At 38.9% G+C, this 21,009-nt stretch overlaps 2 protein-coding genes across 2 annotated transcripts; both read right to left on the bottom strand.

Moving 5' to 3' along the window:
• Positions 1 to 100: 100 nt before the first annotated feature.
• LOC113154516 (sodium-dependent neutral amino acid transporter B(0)AT1-like) lies at positions 101 to 8,853 on the bottom strand. The gene is made up of 12 exons (XM_026348766.1): positions 8,625 to 8,853; positions 6,828 to 6,968; positions 6,593 to 6,730; positions 6,322 to 6,503; positions 6,122 to 6,232; positions 5,910 to 6,022; positions 5,687 to 5,815; positions 5,241 to 5,400; positions 4,949 to 5,153; positions 4,712 to 4,871; positions 3,048 to 3,210; positions 101 to 2,941 (listed from the first exon to the last, which is right to left on the bottom strand). Exons 1-12 carry the CDS (start codon positions 8,821 to 8,823, stop codon positions 2,768 to 2,770), a joined length of 1,875 nt encoding a protein of 624 aa, XP_026204551.1. The 5' UTR covers positions 8,824 to 8,853; the 3' UTR covers positions 101 to 2,767.
• A 5,433-nt stretch (positions 8,854 to 14,286) lies between these two features.
• On the bottom strand, positions 14,287 to 20,570 carry LOC113154515 (sodium-dependent neutral amino acid transporter B(0)AT1-like). Its single transcript, XM_026348764.1, has 12 exons — positions 20,173 to 20,570; positions 19,345 to 19,485; positions 18,827 to 18,964; positions 18,523 to 18,704; positions 18,288 to 18,398; positions 17,281 to 17,393; positions 17,063 to 17,191; positions 16,772 to 16,928; positions 16,466 to 16,670; positions 16,208 to 16,367; positions 15,410 to 15,572; positions 14,287 to 15,280 (listed from the first exon to the last, which is right to left on the bottom strand). The coding sequence occupies exons 1-12, from the start codon at positions 20,369 to 20,371 to the stop codon at positions 15,071 to 15,073; spliced, it is 1,908 nt and encodes a 635-aa protein (XP_026204549.1). The 5' UTR covers positions 20,372 to 20,570; the 3' UTR covers positions 14,287 to 15,070.
• Between the last annotated feature and the right edge of the window lie 439 nt (positions 20,571 to 21,009).

The raw sequence follows: 21,009 nt of genomic DNA, 5'->3' as shown, positions 1-21,009 counted from the left end.
TTAATGGATAACCTGGTGATGCTGCTTTAATGGTGCACTAAGGTGCACTACAAGTAAAATAATACAGTATATCTATATAACAATACCAAGACCAAGCAGTTTCTTTATTCAATCAATCAAACGTTACACACAGGAGTTGATGGTTTTTGCATTATAGAAGAAACAGAAACAGATATTCAACAGGAGAGTCAGCGCTTTCTTCCTGTTTAATGTTACTGTTTTCAGACTTTTTCAGCTGTCCTGATATTGGTGCATTGCTCTATTTGAAACTACTTTTTGCAGGTACACAAAAGTAATCTGACCATAATTATCCACAACATCTGTCCAAGTGATGTTTTGGCAGACCGTAGCTTTAGTTACTGTACATTTCCTAATTTTTTACCTATGACTGTCAGCTCGGTTTTACAGTTGTTCCTTGAATCAATAACTACCTAGGTTTTAGCCAGATAAGGATTGAGGTCATCCACAGTTGCTGCAAAACATTTAGTTTTTCACCAAGTGTTTTAATGTAATTACATTTGCTGTTGAAATTACAAGAGAACGTGCAGATTTACATGTCCAGGCATTGCTAGATTATTATGCTCTAGATACTGCATAATACCTTTACTACATTTGTCTCTGTTGTTATTGATAAATATCAAAATAATATTAAGTCTGGATCAAATACAATGGACTGCAAATGTAAATCCGGTTAAGAAACAGATTGGTTTAACGCTAATGCTTAATGTAACACAAAAACATTTGAGAATTGTAAGTATAGTGTATATAAATTTGACATTACACTTGCCACATAAATCCTAACACTGTTATTGTTACACATTTTTGCATAAAATGAGAACTTTGTCCTCCATCACAAATAATGAAAGCACAATAGGAAGGGATCTCATCATGACCAGAATGAACAGAAGGAATGATTATAGCTATACATATAAATATACATAGCTATAAAGTAGATATACATATGGGCACCTGACCTTTAAGACAGACTTCATTAGCACCAATCCTTTAATGCACAAATATTGATGGTGCAACCTTCACAGCCATAGCAAAAGCTTATAAACTTAATAATTCCCATATTCAAACAATTAGCCCTTGAAAATTCACATTTTTTTTGTCACATCAAGCAGTGCCACGGTAATCGTGCTTCCCACATAGTAGAAACAAGACTGTAAAAAAACTGTGAATGTGAGTGTGTTTCTTACATGTATCAGTCATTTCAACAGAGGTCAGATTGGTGTCAGTGATTCCTTCCTTGACAAACTGCTGTAATTTCAAGGAGTTGTCATTTTATGCCACCTGCTGGTGTTAAGATGCTTCTGCAAAACTGGGAACAGCCGCGACTTAATAATGGCAGCTACAGTAAATGCTGGTTCCCATGAGGAAGGCTGGCAGGTCAGGCATTTAGATGTGATGGTTAAGGTTATGTTATGCTCAGACTGTGGGGGATAAAACCACACTCTAGTACCTTCCTATTGGGGACCAGATGCGGGTTCAAAGTTAGGGTTGGGCTTAAGCAAGTAGTGGTTACGGTTTAGAGTGAGTATCCAGGAAATTAGTCAGTCAGTGTAAAAACTTCACGTAGTGATAAAGACAAACGTGTGTGTGAGAATCTCAATACATGAACTTATACTTCAACATATTTTAACAAGACAATATTGATTCAGTAATTTGACACAAGAAATGTGCACAAATAAAACAAAAGTAATAAAAAAGTAGGCTAATTTTTTATTGTATTGGGGTTTGTGGAAGTGTATTAAAGATTACTGGAGACAAGCCCCTGGTCTCCACTTTCACTAATAAAGGACTAACCAGCCAGATTGTGGTTCAGGGCCAGATCTGAAGTTTCTACCACTAGTTGTTACTGGTTTAGCAGAACACCAGCAACAACTGGGCACATCGTTCACCTGGTCCCCGCGGACTGTGACTGTAGCAGGAGGAGGGAGCTCTAGAGTATTAGACCAGCACTGACCCCTAAACAGTGCTGTCATTTCATCATGGGATTGAATGTTCAAAATGTGTTTAATCTTGTAAACACTAGCTGTCGCTCAAATGGAACCAAAAGAGCTGCTCCATCAACAAGATTCAGAACATGAGATTTGAACATGTTCAGTATGTTGTGGTGTAAGTGAAAACAACTATACTACAACAAACGAACAATGAACATTTTTAGCACTCATGTTTAGGCCTCCAATACATTTCTGACCTGATGTGACTTCAGTCATCAGGTGGTGGTTTTCAGAATCAAATCCAGACCATGGTCAGAGTGTATTTGGTGACTTTGGTCCTGCCGTCTAGAATAAACTTTCTGATGACCTGGTATGTGTTAAAAAAAAATAAAAAATGTGTCCACATTTGGAAGAAAACTAAAATGTCTCTATTTGATAAAGTTTTATGATGAATTCCTGCATGTGTTTGTCTCTGTGGCAGGTTTGGTCCAGTTAAACAGACCTGAGCTCCTGCTCCTTTCTAATTCTGTAGAAAGCAAAATGAGTCAACCTATGTTTTGTAGTGGCAAAGTCCACAAGCAAACAATAATCATATACAATAATACTAAAGTGTGTTCCACTTACTGAAGAGGATCAGCAGCTATGGATGGAAAACAGTATAATCTCCTAATTATCGCCTCTAATAAAAAAAATTATAACTGATAGCCATGAAACTTTAAAAAACACAACATTGTAATTCAAATAAGGTCATCAGAGCAATACAGCTAATTAAATAATCATGCATTTTGCTGTATTTTGATCGTTATGATGCTTTAATCGCTTTACGAAATTTGGCTCATTTGTACTGTGGAAGCATTCTTTTTCTTGCAGCAAACAAAGACCAGCCTACATAATGCAAACACCGGCACAACCAAACTGGGGACTCCTGCCAAAAGTACAATTATTATATTGATCCACGAAGGGTATGGTACCCATGCCAGAGATGGAAATTCCTCCTGCAAAGCACAAAACAGCTCGATTAGCGCTCATCAATTAGAATCATAAGCTGTACTGTCAAGCTTATCGATGATCTGCTCAAGGCACCTTTAAGAGTGTACTTACAGAATTTATGTCCCAAACTAAATAGTTAAGCTCCTCTTGGGTTTGGGTCACCAGGTAGAAAACTAGGATAACCAGGATGATTACAGGACTGATGAACCTCCACGAAATCCTCCAAAAGATGGAGGGTTTATGTCCGATCATGAACTCCAGGTCCTCACAGAACCTGCCACACAAAATAGTTAAATTTAGATTATAATACAGAATACAACTGTCGTGATCTGGAACTGTCCTCACTTAATACAGAAATAGCAACATAAATGAGACAAAACAAACAATACAGCACATACTGCACACCCAACTGTTTATAAACTACACCAATAGTAGCCTTTTGTGATATATCTTGTGTTTTTATTTATTTGTTGTATTTTATTAGGCTACCAACTATTTGCATATTGTCATATTGAGCCCAGAGTTGGTGATTGATTATACCTGCATATCTCCAATTTTTTCAGGCATTACCACCAAAGGAGGAAGAAAAGAGAAAAGGTGTAGAGCAGCACCATGGAACAAGCATTGAGCAGAGATGGAGGATAGATAGAAAGTTGCTTAAAACATGTATAGGTAAGGTTAATCAGTAAGAGACAGTCATGATTATATGATTTTCACTCTGGTTGATTACATGACATATAGTAACAAAATATATAAAAGTCTGTTTTGCAAAAAAGAGAATGTATAAAATGTGTGTGGGAGGTTATTTGGTGATAGAATTAAGATATGTTTTGTGTGCACTAGTCAACAAATAGGGAGGCAAAAGTTGATGGAAAGTACCAGAGGGAACAGATGGCTGGGAGAGAAAGGGAAGTACCTTAATTAAAATAGAGTTGAATTGGGAAATTAAAATCATGTCAGTTATGGGCCATGCGCTGATTACGCTATATGACCTCACAAAGTAAATTTTCACTTAATAGAGGTACATATTTGGTTAATCAGAATTGTAAAGTAAGCATTAGCTAATGCAGGAGAAAGAGTAGCAGTTAAAGTAAAAACTTCCTTGACTTAATTGTAATTTTACAAGGATTTGGAAGTGTCCATAGCAACTCTGCTCATTCACTAGATGGAGGCTCTAGTCGGTTTAGTGTAGACCCTGAAATTAACATCTAATAAGTAGTAAAAGTATACTTGCAGCTTAAATATTGTCCAGCAACCATAACAACTGTTACTCTAAGAAGGGAGCTACCGCTGACCAGTGTGACTCCATTAGTATCCATAGTTTAGTAGCAGGGGACACATTGGGATGAAGGTAGTCTATAGCTGGATCCATCCCTTTGCCTCAACTTAAACAGAAACCTGTTCTGTTCAACCTTAGGCAGGCTAGTATAGACCATTTTATTGTGAGGGCTGGACTGGACTCCTGTACTGAAGTGCCAGGGTAACAATATCTCACAATAAACCATCTGCATGCAGTATAACAAAATTATATACAGTGCCAATAAAAATAAAGTTCTATGCTAAAAAAGCAAACCAACACTAAAAAAGGCAAAAATTATCTTTCTCTATAAGTTTAGAGCCACAAGTGACCTCTTTCACATCATACGTAGTTGTGTTTTCCATATAAAAACATTTATTAGTACAGCTTTAATTAACAAACAACACTAAAAAAAATGCATGGCAGCTAATATGGTCATTTCGCATATGTAGGCTGTGCATACGTTTTGTACACTAACCTGTCTATGCCATAGATGTAAACGATAGCCATCATCTCAAACAGTCCAGTGGTCAGAAGTGGAACAGATCCAGCGAAATTGTCAAACAGAGTTACCCAATAAATCCCTGAATGCTGCGCAAACAGGAGGGAGATGACGAAGGCGACGGCACACGTTGTTCCTGAAACACAAGGTGCAATCACTTCATCTGTGGTCGCAAAGCTGACGTGTGAGCTGTTTTTAATTCCAAAACAGTACCAGTTAGTGCTTCCTGAGGCCATTTTTGAGGAAACATTTTCAGGTCTTTCAGGGGGACCACCACTCCTTCGATGTTTCCAATCAGGGTTGAGAGCCCCAAGCAGAGAAGCATGATGAAAAAGAGGACAGACCAGGCTGGAGCACCAGGCATCTTGGTGATGGCTTCTGTAAATACAATGAAAGCCAAACCGGTTCCCTCCACTCCCTGAACAAGCACAATGTGTATTAGAGTTGAAAAAAATAAAACAACCCACTAATAATTTAGAAATCTTTTTTTATTCTGTAGAATTACCTCACTGAGAAATTCCTGCATGTCACAGGTTTTCATGTCTAGTCCAAGAAGTGTATCAGGATAAGAAGTGTTGAGCCGGTCGAACACTGCTTCATAGTTACTCACAGTGATGTTCTCTTCAAATGGAAGATCAAATGTATTTAATAACGTCATGATGTTTCTAGAAACAAAATGTCACGGATTAGTATGGCTGCATTACTGAAGTCAACATTAAGGTATGGTATTGTTTATCGATCCTGTAAATTTAGCTTCAGTTCCAAGTGCTGAGGATTTTAAATTATGGAAATTAGCAGTGTTTGTCAATCATAATAGATTATTACAATCTTTACTATGATCTTTTCAGAGCCTAATATAAACAGCAGATTACACCTTTAAAATGCAAACTAAATTGGAACGTACTTATAGGACTACTCTCACTTTTAAACCCATATTTTGTGACAACTCACCCGTTGATACAGTTGTCATATTTCTCTGTGGCCCTAAAGCCGATGATGGTGTAGGTGACCGTGGCGGCATAGACTGCGGTGAAGCCAGTCACTGCAGTCAGGATCACAGCATCTTGCATGCAGTTGTTGCTGGAGGAAAAAGAAAACAGGCAGAACATTCAGGGCACATGGTGTCTGACCGTGGCCGTTGTAAAACCCAGCAGATCTGATGAATGTCCCTTACTGAACGGGGTTGTAACTTGAGAAAGAGATGAGGCCCCCCCATGCTATGCTGAAGGCGTAAAAGACTTGGGCACCCGCATCCAGCCAAGTTGTTGGTTTCATCAGCTCTTTAACCTATAACAAGGAGACATACATACACCACAGTATAATGCGCCTTTGCTTTGTGAGATACTTGTGAGTTGGATTTTTCTTCAGAGGCGATTGGAAACATACATCTGGTGTGAAGAGGAACTTGATACCGCTCAGGGCACCTTTAAGAGTCAGTCCTCTGATCAGGAAGATGGCCAGCACTATGTAAGGCAGGATGGCTGTGATGTACACTGCCTGAGATCATAACAAGATATAAAAAAAAAAACATCAAATAAGATTGAGTGATCAGTAATACACAGCATTCAACAGCAGGGTCAACAAACCTTGCCTGAAGTTCTGATCCCCCGTATGTAGCAGACACAGATGACTGTCCAGGCAGCTAACAGGCAGACTACCATAGGCCAGTGGATTCCACCAGACTCAGATATAGAGGCTGAACTATTCAGACTCACTCTGTAAAAATAGTAATCCACAGTGGAGCTCTGTTGACACTCTGGTACATATTCTGCAGACACAAGAAAAAGTATGTAAATAGTTAAATAATAAGTAGAATGTAGGTGCTTCATTTGTTTGTTTGAATTATAATTTTAACACCTGTTCCATTGTCAACAAGAGGGCACTGGGTCCAAGGTAGCGGGTCTTGAAAGGAATTGAAGAGATACCACATAATCCAGGCTATTAAGGTGTTGTAGTACAGTCCAATCAAAAAGGACACCATCATGGAAGATATACCTGGTGGACAACACCGTTAACTGACAGGACGGATTGAACCACTGCAGGCAAAAATGTTCATGTGACATTATTTGATCTGCACAAATATTGTACTTACCAATACCAGTTAGATAAGGGCTGATGGTCCTCCACACTCCCACGCTACCTTTCCTGAGACGTTGGCCGATGGCAAACTCCAGTAGTAGGAGAGGCATTCCCTCCAGCACCAGCAGGATCAGGTAGGGAATTAAAAAGGCACCTGGGAAACGTACAGCGAGTTTACTTTTTGCTTACTTTATTGTGTGGTAGTTTTTATTTTTATCTTTTTTTTTTTTTTAACTTTATTTAAATAAAAAAATGGAAATCTGCTGGGATTATGTCTGGACTCCTCAGGGACAGTCATTGACATGTCCTCAAATCACCCCAGGATTATCTTGGTTGTGTGCTATAGATAATTGTTGTGCTAAAAGGTGAACCATCAGTCCTGTCTACTATTTTATTCTTAAGGTCTTCAGAAACGTATGCAAGTGAACGTGTTCAGTGTTAAATTATTAATTAGCCAGTGAGAGTGGATTGATGAACAAATTGGCAAGATCGTCAATAAAAAGTGTTAAAAACTAAATATTTTCTGTAGCCACTGCACTGTACGTCGTTCGTGATGCATTTACTTTTTTTTTTTCCCCCAACATGTCTATTGTAAAAATACTAAAGCAGGAAAATACAGCTTGAGGGTGCACCCTGGGCTATGACCATGTGACGACTCCAGGAAGTTGGGGGTGAAGGTTTGGTGTGGTTTTCTCGTACCTTCTTCCTCTCTCTGTTCTTTGGCCTTTTTTTTTTTTTTTTTCGGTCACTAAATATATCTTTGACAGTGGGGTGAGGACCTACTCCTCAGTCGTAACTTTGTCAGAGTGCTAGTATTCTATAGGAATTACCTTAATCTGAGCATGTGGATCACTAAAACTTGATCTGTGCATAGTTTGTCAATTTCATTCTGTAATCTGTGTGAGTTATTGTTTAATTCTACCACGTTACCCTTGGTGGACCCCTTTAAAGATCTCCTTTGCTCCAGGCAAAAAATAGCACCGCCTCCAAGTTGTCATGAAATGAACTGCCACAGTCTTATGAAACCTTCCCGGAAACTTCTGGCAACTCTTCTAACTATTTTGAGATGTTTGGTGTAACATTAGCTTAGTAGCTAACCAGAAAACGTAAAGGCTTGCATGTGTTTTGCAGTCAGAAATTGTGACGCTAATGCTGCGTTTGTGTTTTTGTGACAGATTAGCATTTATAAATCATATTGTTGTCAACATCCTAGATGTAATTACAACTGGAAAAAAATGTGATCGCTATTAGTCTTCCATCAACAACTTCTATTCCATCAACAAAAATCCAAATGTAATAGATACTTTGTTATATTGTCGTACCTTATGCTGTATTTATAACCTGTACAAAACTGCTTTTGCACTCTAACGAGGTGATTACTCTCAAGTTGCAAACATGGGAGCGCTTCCCACATTCACCATCCTCGTGACCACACTCGTGAACACTGTATAAGCGCATCTCATCTCATCTCAACATTTAGTTGTTTTTTTTTTTAAAAGTCGCAGAAAATCAATATAGGAAATAACAGCAATACTGGATTACAGCTCGATAATGCTTGATAATGTTGAGGTTAGACCAGAATTATGCACAGGTGTTTTTTTTTTTTTTTTTTGATTGTTTATTATTTTTAAGAAAGGGTTTACAGCTAAAATATCTTGTCTCACAGCTGGCATTTTGGAACCCCTTAAAAAATATTAATCAGTCATCAAGCAGCTTGTGGTAATTATGGAAAGCTTGAACCTACTGTCGTGTATAGTCAAGACCTGACAATTTGTAGAGAACTTTATCACCTCCATTCATATTTGCTTACCTCCTCCATGAGTTTGACACAAGTAAGGGAATCGCCACACATTGCCAATCCCAATGCAGAAGCCCACACATGTTAGGATGTACTGGGCTTTATTGTCCCACTTGGGCCTCTCACTAGCCTCCTCCTTCTCCATCCTGTCCAGATCCTCATAGTTAGGGATTCGGAGATCCAGCCCTGGGTTAGAAACTACCAGCTTCATGGCGATCCCTCTAAAGCGAAGATGTTGATGCTATCGTACTACAAAGTCAAAGTGAGGGCTTAGTGTATGCACTCTGCAATGTTGAGACATGTTTATGCTCTTTTACAGTATCCAGTGCAGACGAGATTAGCTACTGCACACTCTATACTTCTATTTTTATGCCACCAGTCTTGGTGACAGTTGTTGCTCCAAGAATATTTTGAAGGGGGATCATGTGAAGAGGACTGGGGAATAAAGGGTTCACAGAACTGCCTGTAACTTTCCAGCTGATGAGAACTGCACCTGGAGAATGAGAAGACAACAACAAAGAGGGAAAGAAGAATCTTTTAAGTTTCTCTTGGCCTGGTCAGTGTATTTATGAATTTATTCAGGGAGAAGAACATGTTCACTTGAGTTCAATTATTTAAATCTCACTATAAACATTTTCTAATATATGAAGGCACTGTGCATTGATCTACTTACTGTTTCAGATTTAAATCAGATTTAACATTGATTAACCTACTTTTGCTTCTGTTTAAATGCGTTTGTTGTAGTAACGAATCATACAGTGTGCACAGATGCTTTATGTTACAGTTTACATACCAAAGGTTGGATTACTAAGTGGGCAACTGTCCCAGTGCCCCAGAACTCCAGAGACCCTTGGACATGTAAACCTTGCTGTGTGACAAATAGTTTTGCCGGTGCATTTGCAATTTTTGTTGGAAATCACCAGTGAAACACATATCAGGTCACCTGATAAGGACCATAAAAGTGGGTTCTGCCCTATTATCTAATCTTGAGGGCTCACCTTGAAGAGTGTCACAGTCTAATTTTAAAACCTTCACTAGCTTTGTCTTGTGTTCAATAAAGTGACCACACACCAAATATAGTAGGTCTATAATCATTTTGACTGAATGAATAATCTATAATACTACAGATCACTATAAACTGTAGCTCAACGATTGTGTAAATAAGGTACTAATAATACTTATTCATTCAGCAAAAGTACTGTTGTCATAACCCCATCTCACGCAGAACATCTTTCCAGTATGTTGTACTTGTTGCATCTACTACTGCAACTTTTACTACCACTCTGTCAGTGTAAGGTCTCCCTCTCGTGGCCAGTTTGGTACTCTAATGTTTAAACTCTTAATAGTTTTATTATATAATGTTTTATGCACTCTGTGAACATGTGCCTTACACTTGAGCCAAGATGTGGAAAATCTATGATCCCACATCTCAGAGGCATTTAATGCTCATATCTTGCACATTTGTAAACTAAAATATGATGAGTGAATTTAAATAGTAAAATATAATTATCAGTGTGTGGTCGCAATGAGTATTGCACCTTATTATTGCACATAATTGCACATTTGGAGTTATGGAGATATTAAACTAGTATTATGGGAGTGTCAGCCAGTGATCAGGCCGACAATCTCAGAGTCTTCTGAGAACTTCTGCAGAACACAGCCGTCCATGTTGCGTCTGAAGTTGCCGTGTAGAGGGTGAAGAGGAAAGGGGCAAAGACAGTCCACTGGGGTGCACTGACACTGAAGCTCAGCAGGTCAGACACACAGTCCCAGGGTCTCACAAACTGTGGCCTTCTTGTGAGATAATCCACGGTCCACTCTGCAAGATGAAGGACAGTCTCCAGTTTTGCTTTCAAAAGCACCAGCTGGGTGGTGTTAACAGCACCGGAGAAATAAAAAAAACTCACAGATCCTCACAGTGCTGCCAGGCTTCTTCAGGTGGGAAGGTCGGTAGGTAAATTGCTGTGGGTCTAGGGAGGGGCCCACTGCAGAGAGGAGGTGGCCCAGGACCAGTGTGGGATGTACGTTTCTGTAGTCTCTAGTATGCTGTGTCTTAGGCACTGCTACCACAGAGGCCTTCCAGAGTTGTGATACCACCCTCAGCTTCACCTTCAGGTTAAAGACAGACTCAATAGCGCCACACAGTTAATCTGTGCAGGTCTTAGGGAGTCTGGAACTGATCCCGTCTGGTCCAGCTGCTTTTCTTGCTTTGATCTTCCTAAGGCTTGGTTGGCTGAGTCTAGTGAAATGTAAAGTGGTTTTCTGAGATGAGCTAGAGGTGTGAAAGTCTATGGTGTGGGGGGTAGTCCAGGTGAAATGACCTGTCCATGCACATGAATAGACACTTAAATTCAAACAAAGCTTTAACACAGGCCGTTTGATTAACTATTTTAGGAAATGTGGTGCAGCTTTTGTATGGATACAGTTGTTTTCCTGAAATATTTAAGTTAGTGCAATTACACCTGTTTCTAAGGTTTGAAATGTATGACTGAACAAAACAAAAACCCAAAACACAATTTCAAAATTTTAGTCAGTCCTAACATCAGAAAGATGGACAGCACAATGTAAGGCAAATATCTGTCAAAAGAAAATCTTTGCAATAAATTAGTCCCAGAAAAAACAACACATAAAAAAGTGAAAGCTGATTATTCACATTTTGGACCCCATGCGTCATGAATAGGAAAACAGATGAAAAGTAACTGGAGCTGGTCACATTTCAGGACCAGGGAGATGTGGAGTGCAGCGAGGGGAGAGAGAACATTTACTAATGCACCTCAAAACCATACATCACAATATAGGGCCAGCTAAAGCAGGGCACTGTATACTAAGTAGAGTAATAAGCCAAGTATATTATGTGGTTTAACTCTAAAGTCTATGTCAGTTAAACAGTGAGTCACTACTCTGCCAAAATGCATTTGAACTAAATATATTTTTTAATAAGTATGTGATTGATAAAAATTTTAATCACAGAGCATTGCATGAACGCCCTTATTAATTATCATAGTTGTGACACTCCACACAGAAATAAAAATGCGGTGCTGCTTCTCCAAACATTTTAATGGAGACATGTAGCTTAATCATCAGTCTTGTCAGCACATTACTGTGTTCATGTTTAAGGTTCCTTTACAGGGTTCAGGTGTCTACAAGTCAGCTGGAAATGTTGAAAAAAATCATGAAGCTTAGTTACAGCCAGTAAAATGTGCTAGAAACAGATCATTTTTACCCAACAAAACTGCCCCAGGGAAGAAAGCTTGTAGATGTAGATGTGTAGAAGCAGTGATAAAGACGAAGATTAGAACTAAAAGTGACTAAGGTGGGGTTTAGCAAGTGAAGTGCTCATGCATCTTATGCAACAGATAGTGATGACTGTCCGGGCAGCTAACAGGCAAACTATTACTGAATGGGCCAGTGGATTCCTCCAGAGTTAGATATAGACACCAAACTATTTAGTCACTCTCTGAAAGTCCACAGTGGAGCTCTGCTGACACTGGCTACTATGAGAACACATCTGCTGTATGTGTGGGACTGAAAATATTAGTAGTAACTGTCATTGAGAGTCCAGTCAGAAAAGGTCTGATGGGCCACCACACTCCCACGATGTTTTTCCTGAGAAGTAGGCAAACGCCAGCAGCAGGTGAGACATTTCCTCCAGCACTGGCAAGATCAGGTGGAGAATCTAAAGTATGTTATCGGTGGTTGGCAGATTTTTTATTTTAACACATATAGTAGTGTCTGTCAGGATAGTCAGGACATCAAAACAAATGCACGTGCAGCATACAATTCTCTGAAACATAATATCTGTGAATCATGCCTGTGCCAGTACAGAGGTATCCCCATTTGTTTGGGTGCAAAGTGACTGTGAACTCTGTTGACCTTATCATTAGTATTGTTATCATTAGTTTCTTTATCGGTCACAATTCATAGCTGGTCTGTTATCGAGCCTTAAACTTGGGATTCCCCTTTTCTTTGGAGTTGATGCAATTCCAGTATTTTGAACTTGTGCAGACATTTACTGTACAGTGCTATGAGGATAAATCCTAATGCTTTCAAAGAACCCCTGCATTTTCCTCTAGCAACATCATTAATAATTAAACTTACCCAACTAAGATGTTGAATATGGCAAATATTATGCTGTGCCAGCAAAACATCAGCATATTAGTATAGTCATAGTAGAGCGTCTTAGCTGCTCAGGTCAAATTAAGCAAGAGGTGGGTTCAAGAGTTAGTTAAATAAAGAACTACAACCCACGTCACTACATTCAGCTCCCTGCATTTCAGAGTTTTATGCTGTCCAGTTAGTAAGTGGGATGAAGTGGACACATGGGAACACAATATGGGCTGTGGGGATGGATGTTGGCGAATATGTAAAATGTTTAAAAACAGATAAGAGTAATTGACAGTAGTTGTACATTAACTCCAACATACATGTAGGAGTTGCGTCAAAGTGTCAAAGGTAAAGTTGAAGTTCATAATACAACTTAGTGAAAAAAAACCAAAAAAAAAACATGAGCACTATTGTATGTATTGTGCATTTATTCTGTAGCATTTAGTTTCAATTTATTAAATATACAGCTGACTGTATTTATCATACCAAAGATTAGGCAATAATTCGGAAGTCCTGTTACTCCTGAGAATCATTCATTTTACTTGATAATTATTTTTGTACCACTCTGTTGAAGCCATCAATGAGTAATATATTTAACTTGCCTTTTAGCTTTAGGTACAAAGGACCAGTGAGTCTACTCAGAGCGAAATGGTTAAGTTCACAGTCCAGAAATTGATTATAGCTTTGGCCCTTTATAACCTCCCTGAAATCCTACACTGCAAATTGTCCCTTAGATAAAGTCACATATAAAGGCATCATAAAATGTTGTAAATTCCTATAAGATCACAATAAATTCAGTCCTGGGTGCTTGACTGACAACTCACCCACAGCTATAATTACTGGCAGCACATGTGAGATTTAATTTATACACCTTCACTGATTTCATGTAGACTTTCTCCTTTTCCTCTTCACAACGCAGTGCATATTTCATCTCAAAATTTTAGATGCAATCTAATCTTCAAATAGATTTCAGCATATTATTACTTACTTCACTTCATGCATTTCTAGAGCATCAAATTTTGTCTTGACATGTCTTTTGTCTTTCTACTTGCATACTTGGCTAATTCAACACAATTTAAGTCTGATGTTCATTCATCCTTTAGTCTTGGTTTACCTACTCAATGACTTTGGCACTGATAAAGTAATAACCACATATGCTACTACATACTACTACGCCCAATGCAGATGCCCATACAGTACTGGCCTCCTCCACCTCCATTTTGTCAAGAGGGTCATGTTTAAGGATTCCGAGGACAAGTCCTGGGTCAGGAGGCATCAGCCTCATGACAACTACAAGTGAAATGACGTGTAGCGTCTACGACATTATATCTGAAACAATATTGTATTGTGCACGCATGACCATACAGGAGGACACAGCACTATTTATTCAAAAATATTTGATAAGCTAATAACTAACTTGATCACCAGGTGGCTCCATTTGTCCTTTTGCCACTATGAGGTGAGAAGGGATCATTGCTGTGAATAGCTCACCACACTTTAAAAGCACTGGATCCGAGAGAACAAACCCCACAACAACTTTAGTTTTGACTTAGTTTTTGACATGATTTATTTTAATAGCATTTCTTTAAATAGTAAACTTACGTTTAGTCTCAAGTCTGAACTAATGAGAAGACTATAACCAGAGTTTATAGAAGAGCAAGTGCAGTACAAATATAGTCTTATAGCAAACATTAAACATACCGAAAACCATAGCCCGCAAAAATGAGCAAAATAGCACTGGTGACATGAATTAGGTCCATACTAGATATCATTTACAAAAAATCTTTATAAAACTGTTCTCTTGGATACTTGACACAGGCTTAAAATTTACATGTACATTGAAAACAAATTGTGAGATTTTTGGTTTGGTTAAATAATAATTAAATCTGTTTGCTGAAAAAATAAGAGGCTGGCTGTTTAGATTGGCACTAAAAGTGGAAATGAAAAAACAGCCTAATTCAACCGCAAATTGTAAATTTTTACATTTTTATACAGATTTTACAAATGACATAATAGCTATAGCTTCATGTTGAGTGCACAGATTTGTCTTTCAGCAAGATGACAAATTAGTGTAAATCCCAAAATGTCCTGTTCATGTCCTATAGCTGTTTCTTTTATATGCAGCATACGCTAATATGTAAAATATGACACAGCAGCTTAACTTACAATAGTCCAAAAAGTATTGGAAATTGCACGCTTCTCTAAAACAAGATAATAGTCCCTCGGTTCAACTCACTTGTGTTTTTCTGTTACTGTACAAGGCACGAGGAAGACAAAGTCAATAATAATATTAATAACATGAATACACAACATTAAAATAAGTTCATGTTCACTCATTTTGTTATAAAAGGTATCTAAAACTTCTCTCTGTCACTCATTTGTATTTTGGCAGAGATAGTGTCCACTGTGGTATCCTTGTAAGCCTTCTTATTGCAGCATTTCCTCTGGATGAACTTGAACAGGGCAACTGCTGGGATGGCTAAACTGGGAACTCCAGCCAAGATAAAGATGATTATGTAGACCCAGGAAGGATAAGGACGTGGATCAAGGGTGGGGAAGTTCTCCTGTGGCCAGAGTCAAAGAAAAGGTCACAATTTACAGCATTAATTAAGTTAAGTGGTGAATTTGATATTAAAATCCACATCTTGACATTTCGTTGTCAACAAATGCAGTACTGTGAAGTGCATCCTTACCGCCTCCTGATCCCAGACCAAATAGGTCAGTTCTTTGGTGATTTGGGTAACAAAGTAGAAAACCAAAATGAAGATCATTATGAGTGGGCTAATCACTCTCCATGTCGCTTGCCAGAATATATTGGGCTTGTGGCCAATCATAAACTCGATGTCCTTGTTAAACCTGTTTGGATGCAATAAGACGAGGACGAGATGTCAGTTGAGTCTGTATGGCAGCCCCCATAAAACACAACCTTGTACTTTTATTAGTTACTCAACAGTAAATAAACCAGTCAATGTGGCTGTCAGTGTGTTTGTTCAGCACATTCACCACTGCAGCACATGGAAATAAAACCTTCAACTAACCTGTATCACTATATGAAAAACATAACACAATTGGACATTATGCACATTTTACAACTTTTAGGTAACGTATACCGATGCTGTATTAAAACTCACTGACTCACTCACAAAGATACACTGTGTACTTTATTATCTCTCAGATGATGACTGAGAAACATTATCTTTGTTCCAAGGTCAAAATGTGCTGTTATTGCCTGTATTGTTTCAACTGTATTAAGATCTGTCGTGAACTGTTCTGCATTTCTCTTATTCATGGCTGTATGCCAATAACACACTAGTGGCTCTCTGAGGGTTTTTGTGTTCATATGTGATCTATCTGACCATGCTAGCAAACTAAAATCTTCACCATATTACGTCACTATTTGTTAAGATATTTCAGTCTGAACCAAAGCAGTGGACTGATCACCCAAAAAGGCATTCTGAGTTTGAACCAATAATCAGACTAAACAGACTCACCTGTCTACACCATAGATGTAGATTACAGAAATCATTTCACAAAATCCAATAATTAGAAGGGGGATAGAGCCGGCAAAGTTGTCAAAAAGAGCTAGCCAGTAGTTTCCAGAGCCCAGGGCGAAAATGAGCCCAAGAGCGAGAGAAATTAGGCAAGTCAGACCTGTGAAAAACGATACAAAGCACGGGTCACATGAACATGTTGTGCAGATCCAGATGTGTAAATGTAGGTTACATTCAATCAGAAATATGAAGGATTACCAGTGAAAATTTCTTTGGGCCAAGATTTGGGCAAAACCCTGAGGTCTTGCAAAGGAACCACCACTCCCTCAATGTTCCCAAACATAGTTGAGAGGCCGAGACAGAAGAGCATGATGAAGAAGAGGACAGCCCAGAGAGGAGAAATGGGCATCTTGATGATGGCCTCTGTGAACACGATGAAAGCCAAACCCGTTCCCTCCACGCCCTGAAGGAGTGCATGCCAATACATATTTAAACCACTGAAATAGGTTCTTTGAGGTACATTTTAAATCAGCAACAATAACAAGTATTGCTCTTTTTCCCGACCTGACTGAGGAAAAACTGCATGTCACAGGTCTGTAATTGCAATCCCTGGATGATGTCTGGATTTGTCTGGTTGAGGTGGGTCAGAACCTCGTTGTAGTTGCTTTCTGTGATGTTGTTTTCAGGATAGTTGAAAGCGTTCATCAGCTTCAAGATATTGCTGCAAAAAACAAAACAAATAAACACCAAAAAACATACATAAAAAACCTTTAGACATGATTTCAGTTTTTCCAATTGAATCTTTCCTTTTTTTTTAAATAAATAAAAAAATGTTTTGGCCAGTTTGAAACTCACTCTCCCACGCAGTCATCGTAGTTCTGCGTTGCCCTGAAACCGATGATAGAGTAGATAACCGTCGCAGAGTACACCGAAGTGCAGCCATTAATGATGGAGATGAGAACGGCGTCCTGCTCACAGTTGTTGCTACAAGAAAATCATGAAGGGATCACACGTGAGGAGAACTGCCGAGCAGCGGGTGCCCGTGTGACTGTGTGACTGAGATTTGTACTCACTGAACAGAATTGTAACTAGAGAAGGAGATGAGGCCTCCAAAGGCCAAGGAGAAGGAGTAGAAAACCTGAGCACCAGCATCCAACCAAGTTGCTGGATTTATCAATTCGTTCACCTAAAACACAATTGAAAAGCACATTTTTAGTGAAAGTGAACTAATCCCCCCTGGCACGTGATAGAAAGAAGAGAACTATTGATAAGTGTGTGAAACTCAGAAAACGCAACTGTATCATAAATCAACTGCAAAACATGCACCAACTTAGTTATAAAGATGTTATCTAAGAATTATTATATCTGATTTCTCAATGTCTAAAATGGATCATGGAAACTGTCTTGATAGTCTATTGATCATTTTTTTGGCAGCACAGCGTTATCAGCTTCAGCTTCATTATCAGCTTTTATCATTGTGCGACAGATCCAAGCTTATCTCAGACACTCCAGTAAATCTTTAGCTCAAATACAGCCTGGCATATGTCTTTTTTAGCCATTGTGGTTATCTTTGTTTATTGTCACTGCAACCCAGTACATCCTTTCCATTCAAGAAGTAATTGCTGCAGTCACTGTAATCATGATTGTGAAATGCAATGCTTTCCGTGCATCAGGGGTCACAATAGAGGTATATATTGGAAAGAAGACTGATACTACTTTTATGTCTGTATGGTAAATATGAAGCTAGAGCCAGCAGTTAGCAGCAAGTTAAAATAGCTTTGCAGGAAGTGGAAACAGGTGAAATCAGCTTTCCAGGCTCAGTGCAATGGTAAGAAAATCCACTTACCTGCACATATAAATATGTATATATATATATATATTTAATTTTATATAAATTACAAGTTACATGTTCTCATTGTGCTATGGTAAGTTCAACAGCAGACGACCGATATGAGAAGCATCTTCCCATTCACCATTTGGAAAGAAAGTGAATAAGCATATTCTCTAAATCGTTTAGAGAATTTTGCTTGATATGAATTATACTGACTAAATTTGCCTGTTGTGTTACAGCAGTGCTTACATCTGGTGTGAAGAGGAACTTGATTCCCTCTACAGAGCCTTTGAGAGTCAGTCCTCTGACGAGGAAGATGGTGAGGACCAGATATGGTAGAGTGGACGTGATGTACACAGCCTGAAAGGTGAAAGGGATGACAAAATCAGCCACAGGCATACTGTACCTGTATATTTAAACAAACATATACACTCCAGGAATTACATCCACATTAGATTACTCAGATGCAGCCTGACTTACAGACCTTTCCGGTGGTCTCAATCCCCCGGATGCAGCAGACGTAGAGCATAGTCCAGGCAGCCAGCAGGGCTAATACCATCCACCACTGCAGGCCTCCAGCCTCATCGATAGCCGTTGAAATGTTCAGAGTCTCTCTGTACCAGAAGTAGTCGACAGTGCTGCTTCGTGCACACTCCTCCACCAACCCTGCAAAGAAGGGAAATTTAGGAACTCAAAGTTAAAATCATCCCGTACAGCAGATATAGGCTGTTTCTACTCTCCCTGACTATCTCGACTTTGTTATCTTGGTAGATAAAGTCACACAGTACCCGTCCTGTTAGCGTTGAGAGGACATTGGCTCCAAGGCAGAGGATCCTGAAAGGAATTGAAGAGATACCACATGATCCAGGCCATGATAGTGTTATAGTACATGCCCACCAAAAACGAGACCAGCAAGGACGCAATACCTGTAACAAAATTAAATAATCAGGCTGATGTTTTTACATTTTTTAGCAAAATCAGGATTGAAATCCAGTCAGCATACATGAAGAACATACAGTAAGCACAATGGCTGTGTTAACATGGTTCAAAGTAAAAGAAAAAGTAAAAATATGTTTACAATATAATATTCACATTCAACCTTCAACATTCAGTAACAACACTTTTAGTTTTGCGGTTATTTTATCATAAACCAAAGTGATAAAATGATAAAGGCATTAAATTAATTAGACATGCATACATCCCTATAGGGGGCATGCATATTCCCCTCTCTGCAGCCATACTCAAGTGGCTAGTTAATAAATAAATAAATACACGACCAAACGTGCATGCGTTATTTTTTACCTACCGACTCCAGTCAGGTAAGGATTAATTGACCGCCATACTCCCACGCTGCCTTTCCTCAGGCGCTGCCCGATTGCAAACTCCAGGTGCAGCAGTGGGATTCCCTCGAGAACCAGCAGGATGAGAAATGGGATCATAAATGCTCCTGGAGGTACAGTATTCAAATTGTTATAATGACTTAATGTGGTCAATGATTTACTCTTATAAAACAAAGTAAATGTGTTAATGGTGTTTTCAATAAGATCCCCATATGCTCTAAAAATATTGCACGTTTTATTGGGTACACTGGTTACTGTATACCAAGAATTACATATTGACTTCCAGACAGCATTTAAGTTTAAGATTTTCTTGGAATGATTTTCAATGTTCTACAATCTCAGTCTCTGAGAAACAGACATCATTTTAAATATTGTTAGAGAGCAACATTCCCCGAAGAACTGTGTGTCGGTACAAATACTGTAACTCCTCAGCAGGTAGTGCATGCACTATACTTCAGTACAATTTTAGGTAGGTGTACTTAACTTGAATATTTATTATATGTACTTATTTATACTTCTACTAAGCTACATTTTGCAGTGAAGTAGCCACTATCTAAAAAAAACAAAAAAACATTTTAGTTGAAATAGAAATCAGTGTTGCAGCTCCATGAGACCTGTGCAGTGAAATCTAAATACAAAAATTATGCAAGGATTAAGTCATTTGGATTTTATATACTTTCTTAGTATTTTAAAATGACTGAATGAAAATTCCAAATCAGAGCACATTATTCCTTCCCACTTGTAACTTTGAAGACCTCAAACAGAACACACCGAACAGTCTCATCGTGGCTTACCTCCTCCATGGCTTTGACACAAGTACGGGAACCTCCACACGTTACCGAGTCCCACACAGAAGCCCACACAGGTGAGCAGGTACTGGGCTTTGTTGTCCCATTTGGGTCTGTCTCCAGCCTCCTCCTTCTCCATCCTTTCCAGATCCTCGTGAGAAGGGATCCGGTCATCCAACCCTGGATTTGGTAATTTCAGCTTCATGGTGGAATTTGGGAAAAACGAATAATTAGGAGACACGACTGGAGAAAATAGCTGTTGGGCCCCGCTTTGGTCACCAGCTGTTGGTTTTCTATTCTTTCAAATAGTCGAGAGGCTGTTTCTTTTAACGACGCTGACCCCAGTTCTCTGGTGAGTGACTCTCTCACTTTGAGTCCCTCAGCCCTACTGTGTGTCCTGAAAGGGGTGCTGAGGTTTTTACTGTGACATCTGGGCTTAAACTGCAATTCTGAGGTCATCATAGTCTGTGTTACATTATGTAACGTCAGCATGTTTAAACAGAAAAGGGCTCATCCTTCTTGATAATGTTTAATACATCACATGAGGTGTCATCACTAACACGCCCCTGAGCAATGCGTTTGGCATTAATTAATTTTCTAAGCGGAAAGGGTACAATGAAAATGGACGGACTTTATTAAATGAAAGGCTTTATTGATGCCTAACGTCGTTTACACAGCAATAAAATGCTATAATCCCTAACATTTTTGGGTCACTTTGTAAGAATAGATAAGGCACTCCACAATCAGTGGCAGCACTTTTTTTTTAACCAATGCTTATCTCAACGATCAAGACGTGCCTCTTCCAGTCCTTGAGAAAGTTTAACTGCACATGAATGAACAGGC

The sequence above is a fragment of the Anabas testudineus genome, chromosome 11 (assembly GCF_900324465.2).
Source record: "Anabas testudineus chromosome 11, fAnaTes1.2, whole genome shotgun sequence".
Lineage (NCBI taxonomy): Eukaryota > Metazoa > Chordata > Actinopteri > Anabantiformes > Anabantidae > Anabas > Anabas testudineus.
The sequence above is the reverse complement of the archived record's forward strand: the minus strand, read 5'-3'. Positions and strand labels throughout refer to the sequence as shown.

Excerpts from the sequence above, each read along its gene's own strand:
- LOC113154516 (XM_026348766.1), bottom strand. The coding sequence starts at position 8,823 with ATGAAGCTGGTAGTTTCTAACCCAGGGCTGGATCTCCGAATCCCTAAC. Across the intron at positions 5,816-5,909 it reads TCAAGTTACAACCCCGTTCA|CAACAACTGCATGCAAGATG; the intron begins GTAAGGGACATT and ends TTTTTCCTCCAG. Across the intron at positions 4,872-4,948 it reads GCCTCAGGAAGCACTAACTG|GAACAACGTGTGCCGTCGCC; the intron begins GTACTGTTTTGG and ends CTTGTGTTTCAG.
- LOC113154515 (XM_026348764.1), bottom strand. The coding sequence starts at position 20,371 with ATGAAGCTGAAATTACCAAATCCAGGGTTGGATGACCGGATCCCTTCT. Across the intron at positions 18,399-18,522 it reads GGATTGAGACCACCGGAAAG|GCTGTGTACATCACGTCCAC; the intron begins GTCTGTAAGTCA and ends TTCACCTTTCAG. Across the intron at positions 16,368-16,465 it reads GCCCAAAGAAATTTTCACTG|GTCTGACTTGCCTAATTTCT; the intron begins GTAATCCTTCAT and ends CGTTTTTCACAG.